The 11,643-nt window shown below is 39.0% G+C and overlaps 5 protein-coding genes across 6 annotated transcripts in view; 4 read left to right on the forward strand and 1 right to left on the reverse strand.

Moving 5' to 3' along the window:
• The first annotated feature begins 27 nt into the window (after positions 1-27).
• Positions 28-2,287, forward strand: cst3 (cystatin C (amyloid angiopathy and cerebral hemorrhage)). The gene is made up of 3 exons (XM_035663198.1): positions 28-339; positions 1,177-1,287; positions 1,930-2,287. The coding sequence occupies exons 1-3, from the start codon at positions 139-141 to the stop codon at positions 2,002-2,004; spliced, it is 387 nt and encodes a 128-aa protein (XP_035519091.1). The 5' UTR covers positions 28-138; the 3' UTR covers positions 2,005-2,287.
• Positions 2,288-2,670: 383 nt separating this feature from the next.
• si:dkey-76k16.5 (uncharacterized protein LOC566887 homolog) lies at positions 2,671-5,391 on the forward strand. The gene is made up of 5 exons (XM_035663197.1): positions 2,671-3,256; positions 3,337-3,444; positions 3,534-3,654; positions 4,404-4,536; positions 4,652-5,391. Exons 1-5 carry the CDS (start codon positions 3,182-3,184, stop codon positions 5,049-5,051), a joined length of 837 nt encoding a protein of 278 aa, XP_035519090.1. The 5' UTR covers positions 2,671-3,181; the 3' UTR covers positions 5,052-5,391.
• A 378-nt stretch (positions 5,392-5,769) lies between these two features.
• si:dkey-76k16.6 (uncharacterized protein LOC566817 homolog) lies at positions 5,770-7,772 on the forward strand. The gene is made up of 5 exons (XM_035663477.1): positions 5,770-5,944; positions 6,060-6,179; positions 6,262-6,370; positions 7,096-7,222; positions 7,338-7,772. The coding sequence occupies exons 1-5, from the start codon at positions 5,867-5,869 to the stop codon at positions 7,735-7,737; spliced, it is 834 nt and encodes a 277-aa protein (XP_035519370.1). The 5' UTR covers positions 5,770-5,866; the 3' UTR covers positions 7,738-7,772.
• mgme1 (mitochondrial genome maintenance exonuclease 1) lies at positions 6,969-9,937 on the reverse strand. Of its 2 annotated transcripts, XM_035663475.1 has the most exons (5): positions 9,244-9,937; positions 8,918-9,143; positions 8,703-8,835; positions 8,407-8,537; positions 6,969-7,988 (listed from the first exon to the last, which is right to left on the reverse strand). In XM_035663475.1, exons 1-5 carry the CDS (start codon positions 9,758-9,760, stop codon positions 7,958-7,960), a joined length of 1,038 nt encoding a protein of 345 aa, XP_035519368.1. In that variant the 5' UTR covers positions 9,761-9,937; the 3' UTR covers positions 6,969-7,957. The 2 variants fall into 2 exon arrangements, with proteins under 2 accessions (XP_035519368.1, XP_035519369.1); XM_035663476.1 differs by lacking the exon at positions 6,969-7,988 and having other exon boundaries at positions 8,403-8,537.
• A 538-nt stretch (positions 9,938-10,475) lies between these two features.
• snx5 (sorting nexin 5) overlaps positions 10,476-11,643 on the forward strand; it is an 8,101-nt gene continuing 6,933 nt past the window's right edge. The window contains exon 1 of the mRNA XM_035663474.1: positions 10,476-10,749. Within this exon, the coding sequence (XP_035519367.1) occupies positions 10,714-10,749 (36 nt within the window). The 5' untranslated portion in view covers positions 10,476-10,713. The remainder of the gene's footprint in view (positions 10,750-11,643) is intronic.

An 11,643-nucleotide genomic window follows, 5' to 3' on the forward strand; every position in this document is an offset into this window, starting at 1 on the left:
TGGCTCCTGGAGGTGTCACTCACAGTGCGCGTCACCAGCCCTGACGTCGTTGTTTATATAACAGAGAAAGGAAAGGTCTGGAGCTTGTTGTTGTTGTTGTGTCGCTCTGTTGTTTTGAGTCCTCCAGGTTGCTGAAACATGATGTGGAAGGCCGTCTTGCCTGTTCTTGCGACGGTGCTCGCCGTCGGGTTGGGGGTGTTGGTTGGGGGCTTCAGAGACGCAGACGTGAACGACGAAGGGGTTCAAAATGCCCTCAACTTCGCCGTCGTCGAGCACAACAAGGGCAGCAACGACATGTACCTCAGCCAGGTGGCACAGGTGGTGAAGGTTCAGACACAGGTGAGTGAGCGTTTAATTTTGGACTTGTGATTCGCCCGGACCTTATTATAGATTAACAGTGAGTTAATGAAATCAGGATAATCCAGATTGTATGTCAGCCATGTTATATCACCCACCATTTACAGTAGGCCTTAACGCCCTTACCCAGTAAAGTAAGATTAGATAGACTCTATTGATCCCACACTGGGGGAATTCAGTTGTTACAGCAGCCCCAACACAGAGATACACAGAAAATACACATCAAATAACAAAATAAAATAGTAAAAATACAAGATATCAAGAAAAAAATGTAATTTGTGTTGTATGTACAAACTATATACAGTATAAAGGCTTCACTTTCACCCCTAAACTGCCCTAAAGTCACCATAATGTGCCTGTAAGCATATACCTTATATATAACAGTGTATTTGGCTATATATGTATATACATGTGCATGGATCCTAACATCAATGTAGGGGTTGGCAGAGAAATAGCGTTTGGCCCTTTTTGAATACAAACACCATATAATCCAGTCAAATCAGCATGAACAGTTGTACAGTCTCTCTATAACATGTCAAAGCAGCTGCAGGTCACTTTTTCTAATAAATAAATGAACTGGAAACATGTTCTTTACTTATCTTATAAAAGGAAATAAAAGGAACCTGAAAAGGAGAACCTCTTTTGTTTTGTTGTTTCGTTTAGGCCATTTTGTATTTATTCTTGCGTGTTGGTGTGAGCTTTGTATTTAACAGGGTCTTGATTTTGTATTGTGTTGAAATCAGGCTGTAGGATTGCGACAGTGCTTTATTATTAGTCACGTAATCTGTATTTCCATGACCCACCCGCTTCTGTTTACAGGTGGTTGCTGGCACCAAGTATGTCATCACTGTGAAAATGGGGAAGACTGCCTGCAGAAAGGACCATGCAGAGGAAGTGTGTGCCGTCCACCAAGACCCAGAAATGGCCCGGGTAATGACTTTATTAAGGGGCCACAACCTCAGCTTTTGGGATTATTTTACCATTGCGGGTTATTAAACACAATGTTTAAACATCCTACAGTAGAGTTGTACTTCTCTCTCCAACACTAGATCACAAGCTATTGTGAAACAACTCTATACTTCCCTTCTTTGAGCCATCTGTTTTTGATTGTTGCTGTTACTGCGCAACAAATGAAAACAATTGTTACCAAAATACCAATAACATCATACCGATATATTATCTTCTATTACATGATCTCACAGGGTGTATAATAAATGTATCTCATGATGATAATGAAACCCAAAATGTGAAATCATAGTCATTTTTAACCAGATGACTAAGTTTAACAAATAATTCAACATGAGTCTATTAATAATGATATTCCCCTAAAAGAGGAAAATATTGAATTACTTTAATGAAATCTAATCATGAAATAATCATGATCATTGAACACGAGGAATGGGGGCACGATGTCTTTTACAATGCTTTAAGAGAAGACATCTCGCTCCATCATGTCCTCTTAGAAACAAAACAATGCTATGTTACTCTTTGACTATGACAGAATCTCAAAGATTTAATGCTACTTGCTGTTTTATTCATGATTATATAATGTGTATCCTTTCTCTTCCTCAGCCTTACCAGTGCACATTTACAGTGTGGAGCCACCCATGGATTAATGACATCAGAGTGATAAGTGAGAAGTGCTAGAAAGCAAGCTACGTGGGAAATCTTCAGTTTTGCATTGTTTGCAGAAGAACCTTCATACAGAGTAATATGTAATTTGCCTGTAGATGAAGCGCAAGAGTATTAACATTTTCATTGTATACCTATGATTCTTCAGTGTATGATAGACTGAATGAGCTTTAAAGGTCGGTGTTTAATACCCAATGCATTATAGCCATGTAGAGATCAATTAACTTTTAGAGGAGCAACTTTCTAATGAATACGTTACTTACTAAACCAAGCAAATAATAAACACTTGTTTACTGGACTGTTGATTCTCTTATTAAAAACCACAATAAATTAGTTGCATGTGAAGTTTAATGAGTGTGTCCAAGCTTTTTCTGTTCAGATCTCAGTTTTATGTTTTTATTATTTTAGGGACGAGAACAAAAAAGTTTGTTTAATGTGTGTGTGTGTTGTTTTTTTTTAACATTCCTGTCTCTCATCTGACATTGGCCAATAAGGATATGAATCCAGTGAAATGTATAATTTAGGAAGGGGGGGGCAATTCTCATAAATAATAATTGGCACAGATTTAAAAGAAACACATCTATTACTCTTTTACATAATTGGTAAAACTAAATGTGAATTTCCCCTTCTGGGGTCCAATTAAGTCCTGATTTTCACACATTATCTTGTTATGTGCGACTTCCAACACCTATTTTCACACAGAATATGAGCTTTAACAAAATATTACACCGTACCATAATATATTAATTAATGATTTAGACCAATAAGTGGTAATTATGGGATGATTGTAGTAGTAGTGAAACAAAAAGGTGACTTTACAGTATATGGCTGTCCAAAAGCAATATTGCAGGTGTGTGATTGATAAATCAAAGTAAAAATATGAACGACGTATTAAGAATACACTATGACCAGTATTTAAAAGTATTTATAGATATTTGGTGCTTTTATTATCCAAAGAGAGGACAGGAAATAAGGAGAGAGATAAAACAAAGGTCAGTGATACAAGTGTTCCCTAACAGAAAAAGATGTGCTTTTATTTTTTAAATTCAGACAGGAAGTAGAAATGTATTTTTACTGTTTGAGTCCTTGAGTTACAAGCGGCCGAGCGACTGTAAATGATTCATAAAGGCCATTACTGGCCAAACAGGACAGGACGGACAACAACATTAAGAGGTTTCATAAACCAAAAAACATGAAGGTCCTAAACAAAGAAGAGCTGCACACCGCTGAAAGAGTTCTGCTGAAACACTTCCCGAAGAGTTTGAAGGTAGACGCAAGCAAGCCATTTAAAACACATTCCTCAGTATGTCAGCATGTGCAGTCACCGCCTTTCTTATTTTATTTTAGGTATATGGCTTCCTCTATGGTATTAACAGGAATAAACCGAGTACACTGGAGGTAGTCGTTGATACCTGGCCTGATTTTAAGGTGATCATTTGCCGACCTGACCCCAAGGTGAGTTCACATCCCATTGGATGCGCTGCAGCTTTTAACCAGGTTATTACCTGGTTAACACTAACATCATATGTGCGTTCATTTCACAGAACAAGCGCGCTCTGGAGTTCATGAAAAAGGTGACATACTTCAGCACGGATGAACAGATTTTAAGGAGAATGCTGACAGAAGAAAATGCAATTGACTGGAGAACTTATTTCCTTATTGGAGGCGAGTTTTGAGCCCTGCAGAGAGGGTTTTATTATCCAGTAATAATTGTGCTTTTCTTTTCTCTATCTCCATTTCATGCCACATTATCCTTTCTCTGCACTGCAATTTAGAGGTAAATTGTTTTACTTTTTACAAGTGTTTTGACAGTGTTAGTTTCTACTTTACAAATAAGATTTTACACACAAAACAGTACGATGAGCCTATAAATGTATGATGCATTATTATTAAACTACAGTAAAATTACAATAATCAGTATAACATTTTAAAAGTGTTAGACTTAGGGCATTGAGTGCTTTTACTTTATGTACTTTAAGTATGTTTTTATTACATTAGTTATGCAGGATTTAGGGAAAGTTAGTTACTGTAGAGCAGGGGTTCTCAATCAGGAGTCTGCTGCACCCCCAGGGGACCTTGAGAGGGCTCCAGGGGGTCCAAATAAAATAGGGGACATTTTAGTTTCACTATTTCTGCATTGACTAAAAGTTAGCCCAATAAGATAATGTATAAGAAGGACTATTTTGGTCATGGGTTTTACACTCTTTACTGTTAACCTGACAACCTACAGTACAGAAAGGTATGGAATAACTAAATCTTATGAGACAGGGATCAAATGTGTGTCTACGGCCCAATATGTATCAATTTGAGGGTCCTTAACACCAAAAAAAGTTGTGAATCACTGCTGTAAATATGTGAATACTTCCTCCACTACTGGAAAAGTAACATAATGGTGAATCATTTTTGTCCTGCAGGATTTGACTTTTCCCATGCCCCCATGCTCAAAGAAGTGTCGTCTGCCAGAGAAGTCAACAACAGAGACTATACATTGGTGCGTCTTCTGTATTTGCCAGACAGCAGCCATCTGCTCCCACCAGCAGTTGACAGGTACAGTCAGATTATTAAAGTGTGTATATTTCAGTTAAATCTGCATCAGAGTTAAGTAAACTAATATTACTCTCCACTCAAATTAACGTTTATCTCAATCATTTTTTCCCTACAGTGAGCTTGAATCAAGGATTTCATCTCTTAACCTTTCCCATGTTGACTTGGTGAATAACACCTGGAAGTTTGGAGGGAACAAGAGGGGTTACACGAACATTAAAAACCTCATCAGCAACTTCCCGTCATGCTGCATCACTGATGGTGAGGGTCAGCCGGTGTCCTGGATGCTGGTGTACGACTACTGCGCCCTGGGCATTTTGTACACTCTGCCAGAGCACAGGGGGAAAGGCTACGCCAAAGTCCTGGTCAGCACCATGGCCAAGATACTCCACGCTGAGGGGTACCCAGTGTACTGCTTCATAGAGGAGGATAATGAGGTCTCCTACAGGCTCTTTAAAAACCTGGGCTTCACTGAGGATCCCTCATACAGGGCGGGGTGGTTCGAGTTCAACATTTGATTTGTAACAATTGTGATTTTGTAATAATTCTTTGAATGCATCGCTGACATAATATCAGGTTGTATAGTGGTTATAATTTCTCCTGGGTATATACTGACTGCATTATAAGGTGAAAGAGGCATTAACTGACACTAATACAATAATAATGTCACATTTTCATACAGGTATTTAGAGAAGAGAGCTAAATAAAATTGAGTTGTGTTGATTCATGCTTTCCTTTCTGTGAATTATCAAATGATGTCTGTACTGTATATTCTCTGTATATACCATAGAGTTTGCCTCATTTTATACACACCGGTGCAATTATTAGTAACCATGGTTCCCAATAATAAAGACATTTTATGCATACCTTGTTTTGTTCATGTTTCAAAGAGACTGTGTTCTCCATTTTATATTACTGTCAAAGCTGCAATAGGTTCCAGTCCAGGTTCAAGTACAGCATTTTCAAAGCAAGCTTTAAAATAATCTATAGGCACTTCAGTGGCTGGTTTAGGTACAGTGCGTTATTTTTAGACGTGGGTTTCTAGGTTATGGTCTGAAGAAACAGCTGTGAAATGATCCCTTTTTCTATTATGTCGAACACACAAAAAAAGTTTCGGGGAATTTTAAACTGTGTTTAACCAGTTTGTCCACCTCATAATACACGTGAACTTGGAGTTTCACCCACAACTCACATGTCTGCAGCGAAAGTGCGAATCAGAAACCAACTTCAGACGGAAACATTGCACTCTCAGGACTCTGCAGACTAACATGCGTTACTGGACCCCGGTGCAGTTTATTTAGTATTCCGGATTGGGGAAAAAACATCTTCAGAAATGACCATGGAACTGACCGGAGAGCAACTGAAAATAACTGAGACCCGACTGAAAAAATATTTACCTCGGTCGCAACAGGTCTGTCCGGTCAGATCTACTCTCATTTGACGAATATTACTATGTTTGTTTGCTTAACAACACCTTTAACTACACTCACTGCCTGAATAACTGATACAACTATTTCATTTTTAAGGTTTACGGTTATTTGGTCCTAATGAACAGACCAGATCAGGTCAGAGCAGACCCTGTCAAGGTTTTAGTGGACAGGTGGCCAGAGTTCAATGTCATTATCTGCAAACCACAATATGAAAAGGTAACTACTAATCTTATGTGCATTAAATATATATGTATAGTATATATTTCTGCATATACAGCATCTCCATTTGTTCTTACAGAAGGGTGATCTCTTCAAAGACACACTGGTTTTCGCAAAGGATGAAGCTATTCTAGAGGAAACCATAAGGAAGTCCTCTGTTATTGATTGGACCAGATTCCTTTGTCTTGGTAATAAAAATAAGTTTCTTTTGTTCTTCTAATGGTCTCTTGAATAATAAAGTCAGTTCATTTACCTTTTATTCTCTTTCTTTTCATAGCACATTGCTCTTACAAAGTGTCCCTATGAGAATTGAAATACTATAATGGCATTAATGCACTGATCTTTATACTCTAAGTGTTGGAATGTGCCATTAAATGATCCATCCTACATCAGTGATAAGACATTAACATTATTTCTGAACCGCCGCTTTGAGTTTTATTATCTTTTCTTTCATTGTGTTCAAAGTCCTCCCATAGTTATGGCATATCATTTAATGATCTGAGAAAGATATGGCACTATTTTATGTTGTATTCCTACACCACAAAAAGTTAGGAGTGCAAAGATCATACTTGGTGCCATTACAATATCTGAATAATAAATAAGAAAAGAGAAGTTAGGAAGAAATGTGGAGGGGATTCATATCACAGGGAACAGAAACATTCTATTCAAAAATGGCTGTGTAAAAACAAACTAACTGCTTGTTCCTTAATAAAAGAGCAACTTTGTGACCTTTTAATCTTCCAAATGCATCAAGATTTGCACACATGGTTGAAATAACTTAGAATAGACTGAATAACTAGAATCTTTAATCTTGTATAAACAATACATTTTCTTCAGAACTCAAAAGAAATACACGTTGATTTTTGTTAATAGATATTCCATTAAAAAAATAATTGCATTACTTCTGTCCAAGGAATCAATCTTCGCCACGTTGATACATTCAAAGCGGTGGCCTCAGAAAAAAATGTTCCCAGCTGCAAACTGGCAGTGTGTCACATGATGATACTGAAGGATGTATCCGACCTTCCCTCTATAGACAGGTAGAGAGCCTACCCATGCACTGACATCTTAAGTGTCTAAAATCATTATTTCTTAATGATCATTAAGTCTTAATAGCTCATTTATAAAGCCGAATTCTGCTCTGTTCTGCATCAGCTCCGGGATCTCACTCAGCTCTATGGACGAATCGCACGTTGGCTTGGTGAATCAGGCGTGGAAGTTTGCAAAGACGGGGGATGCTGTCAGGATGATCCGGAACATGCTCGCAAACTTCCCCTCCTGCTGCGTGCTGGATGCAGAAGCAAAACCAGTGGCCTGGATCCTGACCTATCCGACGTGTGCCATGGGGATGCTGCACACTCTGCCAGAGCACAGGGGGAAAGGCTACGCCAAAGTCCTGGTCAGCACCATGGCCAAGAGACTCCACGCTCAGGGCTACCCAGTGTACTGCTTCATAGAGGAGGAGAATGAGGTCTCCTACAATCTCTTTAAAAACCTGGGCTTCACTGAGGATCCCTCGCACAGGGAAGCCTGGTTTCAATTCAATGATCTTTAAATACCTCAAAGAAGGGTAATATGTATGTGTAATATATTCTAATGAACTTATGAGCTTATTAATGTGCATCTGTAGCACAAAACATTGGTGAGATGAACTGAAAGTATTAGTCAAAAATGAGGGTAAAGAAAGAGTTCCTGCTGCTGCAAGGGAGACTGCAGTTCAGGTTCAGTTGCTTGAAGATCAAATAACCTGTTTCATGGACATTGCTGATCACGTATCATATTTTCTCATTTGATGCAAGACTGGATCTGAAATGAAAAGAAAAAAATCTTAATGTAAATGTGCGGATTTATTACCATACGTTTAAAAAATAAGGTTTTTTGGGTCTTCAATGCTCATTATTAAATATGTTTTTTAATTCATAATTTATATAAAAGGTTAATTACAATTAGAAACTGCTATCACAAGTAACTATAGTCCACAGTGATGTCTTGAGATTATTACATCATTAATCAATTATCAATTAGATTTTAAATTCCTCTTGAGTTACCAAATGATTAGTTACCTAATCATTTCAGCTTCACTAGTTTATGAAGGTAATTCTATTCTATTCTATATGATCAAACAATATTAATGCATTCATTTCTGAATAAAATCCATGATTTATTCAAAAAGAACTGAAATTACTTTAAAAGGAATATTAAAAAACCTTGGTGACTGCTTTACCTTTGTTCAGTGAACTCTTCCAGACGAACCAACCAAGTTTTCCAGTACTCCAACATCAGCTCTGAGCTCAACTCATGAGCATGGCCAGGTGATCCGTCCTTGTAGGCCACTACAATGAGTCCATTTTCAACCTGTAAATTACAAGAAATCAGCAAAGTTGTGGCTGATTAATTATATTTCAAGAAGCTACAATTTGTATGTTAAGTAAGTAATCTGGCTTCAGGCTGAGAGACAGTCAATCTGGGTGTAAAGCATACAATTAAAGGATCATCACATCATGTTTCTCAGTAGATCACCTGGTATTTGTAGTTGCCATCGGAGTTCAAAGCCCCAGCGTAGGCCGCCACCTGAATAGGGTTGTCATATGTGTTTCTCAGAAAGGGTTTGGGCTTCTCTGAGGTCTTCCAGTCAATAACACACAATACACCCCTGTGGACAGAAAATGTGTAGTGAGAAAAGTCTCGTTGTGGAAGACTCAGGCCTATCTTTACTTGCAAATCAGGACATTTACCTGTAGCGAGCGACACAATCCGCCACTCCCAGGTAGTTCAGAGTTTCATGTTGCACGGTGCTTTCAATGGCTCTCACTGCACTGACGTCCTCCAGTACGTGGGAGATGCTCTTCAGGTATCCCTGGACGTCGGGTGGATACTCTGGTGTCTCTTTGTTCTTCCACGCTGCTTCTGTCAGAGTGTCCTCCAGCGCTGAATGGAAGAGCTTCCCTTGTCTGAATAGATCTGATTGAATACAACAAGTGTTGGTCACTGTTCTAGAAAACCCCACATTATAAGATACCACACAACAGGTAGGTGTTACATTCACGTTACACAAACTTACTCTTAGTGTACTCTTTGAAGCCTTCCTCTCCAAGCTCTGCGATCATCTTCCTCTTCCATCTCTCCAGTAAGAAGATCTGATCCGGGGACATGGTCTGCTGTAAAATGCGGGTCACACTCGGTACAGAAGACCTGCCCTTGCCCCGGTTTAACGCAATCCGGGTTGGAGGTCCTGACTCTGGCTCCTCTGTTTCCACAGTCTCTTCGCAGTGTAGGAAGGGATGGAGGGTTTTAGCTACCCTCACCTTTGGTCTGGAAGAGGGCTTTGAAGCTTTGACAACAGGTCCATAAATGTGCTCATCCTCCGCTTCTATGCTCTCCACGGTCTGGGAACTGGTCCTCGATCTCATGGTGGACTTTACAAGAGAAGAGTAGCGCTCACTGTCCACTGAGCTGTACGGACTGCGTCTCTTTGGGGATGTTAGGCAATGACAAACCGAGAAATTGGTCACAGAGAGGGAGGTCCATTGAGAGACAATGGTGCCTCCAAAGGGCACTACGCGTTTAATAACTAACATTTTGGCGACTTTTCACACAACAAGCGTGGACGACTATGACATAGCAATCTAACTACGTGTGAATACTAGAAGTTTCGATGCTTTAACAGTACATTTAAGGTTTTTGGGTTCGTTATGGAAACCGTACTTGCCCCGGCACGTTCCAGAGAAACTCCTCCAAACAAATGTGTTTGTTTCCAAACGACGCGCCTCCGCGGTTGCACAAACTTCCGGCGAAGGACGTCGATTCATCAAATGAATTCCAGCTTAAAAATGAGTTAAATATATTAAATAAATCTATAAAAAGGTCAATAATGCCCCTGTTATAAATATGTGTTGCACTTATATCCGAATATAATTTATTCTAGCCCCCTGTTAATTTTTGTAATTATTATTTTACTCTCCTGTGTCATTGTGTCGACTAAAATTTAAATGTAATTTAATTAAATGTAATTAATAATTACTATTACAGTAATAGATTTTTTTAAGTTAGTTTTGCATTGTTACATTATTTATTATTAATTTAAAAAGGGTTCCGGGTGTGTAACGGTAAAAAACTACATTACCCATGTATCTGCATCGGTGCATCATTAAAATACATCCGTGTGTTTTTTTTGTTTTTTTTTTACTAATTTTAGTAAACTTCCTCTGCTCATAAACCCCCCGTAATAACCCTCTTTCGCTCGTTTGCAAACAACAACAACACGTAACGTTGTTGTAACTTGCAAAGCTTACGGACAGTCACATAGTTAGAAGTGGGGCATGATTGATTAGGCTTAAAAACCAATCGGTGCATCGGTGAAGTCGACACTGCCCAGTCACATCAGCGTTAAGGCGGGTTTTAATGTTTTCACGAGGTTGAGGCGAAAATAACCGATTTGACAGTTTGTCAGCGGAGGGAGAGAGAGAGCTTCCTGGCTGTAGATAGTTTTATTATTGGGGTTGTTGGCCTGTTCGTCGATTTCACTCCAATCATGACATCCAGCATAGATGAGAGCAGTAAGGAAAAGGTAAGTTAAGCAGCCCTTTCCACCTCCACCTCCCTCTTTGTGGCGTTTAAACTGCACCGAAAAAGGTAACTTGTTTTGTTTTCTGTCAGACATAACGATAGCCTCTGGCTAAAGCTAAGCTATCGTGTTTTTTTTTTTGTTGTTGGTTTTTTTTAATCGATAAGGCTATCAGGAAGAGGGTTAACTGGGTAGTGGCATGCGGAAAAGTGTCGTTCTTGCTTTGTGTTACCGAGCTGTTAATGTGTTTACTGTCAACGTTAAAGTTACAGCAAAGTAGGACAGCCTGAATGGCATTAAGGTGTCTCTTACACCTCGTTTATGCTCCTTTAAAATGACTTTACTGCAGAGCTGTGCACTACACTGGCCTGGGGAATAAATAACCATCATTCTGACAGGTGTCTTGATGATTTAATGTAGGTTTTTGTGAGTTTTGTGGTCATTTTGCAGGGTGTAGTTTGTGGTGCTGTTCTGTTATTTCGTCTGGCTCATGTATGTCAACGAGATGAGATAAACTACAGCCTCAAAACTCCACATGATCCTTCACAAGGCGACTGAGTGTATTCTTTAACCAGCAAGAGTAAATAGACAAGATTACGGTGTGTTTGCACTTTCTTTTTGTTATAATATGACAGATCTACAAGGGTGTGGAAGCTGTTATGCCAAAGCTGAACTGAAGTCTGTGACCTGCTGTCAGATCTAAACCTTTTTACCTTCCCCAACATTTCAAGCTGTAAACTAGTAGAAGAATCATTCGCAGTACTACTTTTTTGTGCATTATGAAATCTGAGAGCCCCTGTGTGCTTTTTTTTAAATGTTATATGTTTGTTTATCTAACCTCCAACCTCAGTTGTAGCCAGGCAGGTTTGGTGGAATCAGATAAAAGGTGATTGACTC

Source organism: Morone saxatilis, unplaced genomic scaffold (assembly GCF_004916995.1).
Source record: "Morone saxatilis isolate NCDOM2014 unplaced genomic scaffold, NCSU_SB_2.0 Contig19, whole genome shotgun sequence".
In the NCBI taxonomy this organism is placed as follows: Eukaryota; Metazoa; Chordata; class Actinopteri; family Moronidae; genus Morone; species Morone saxatilis.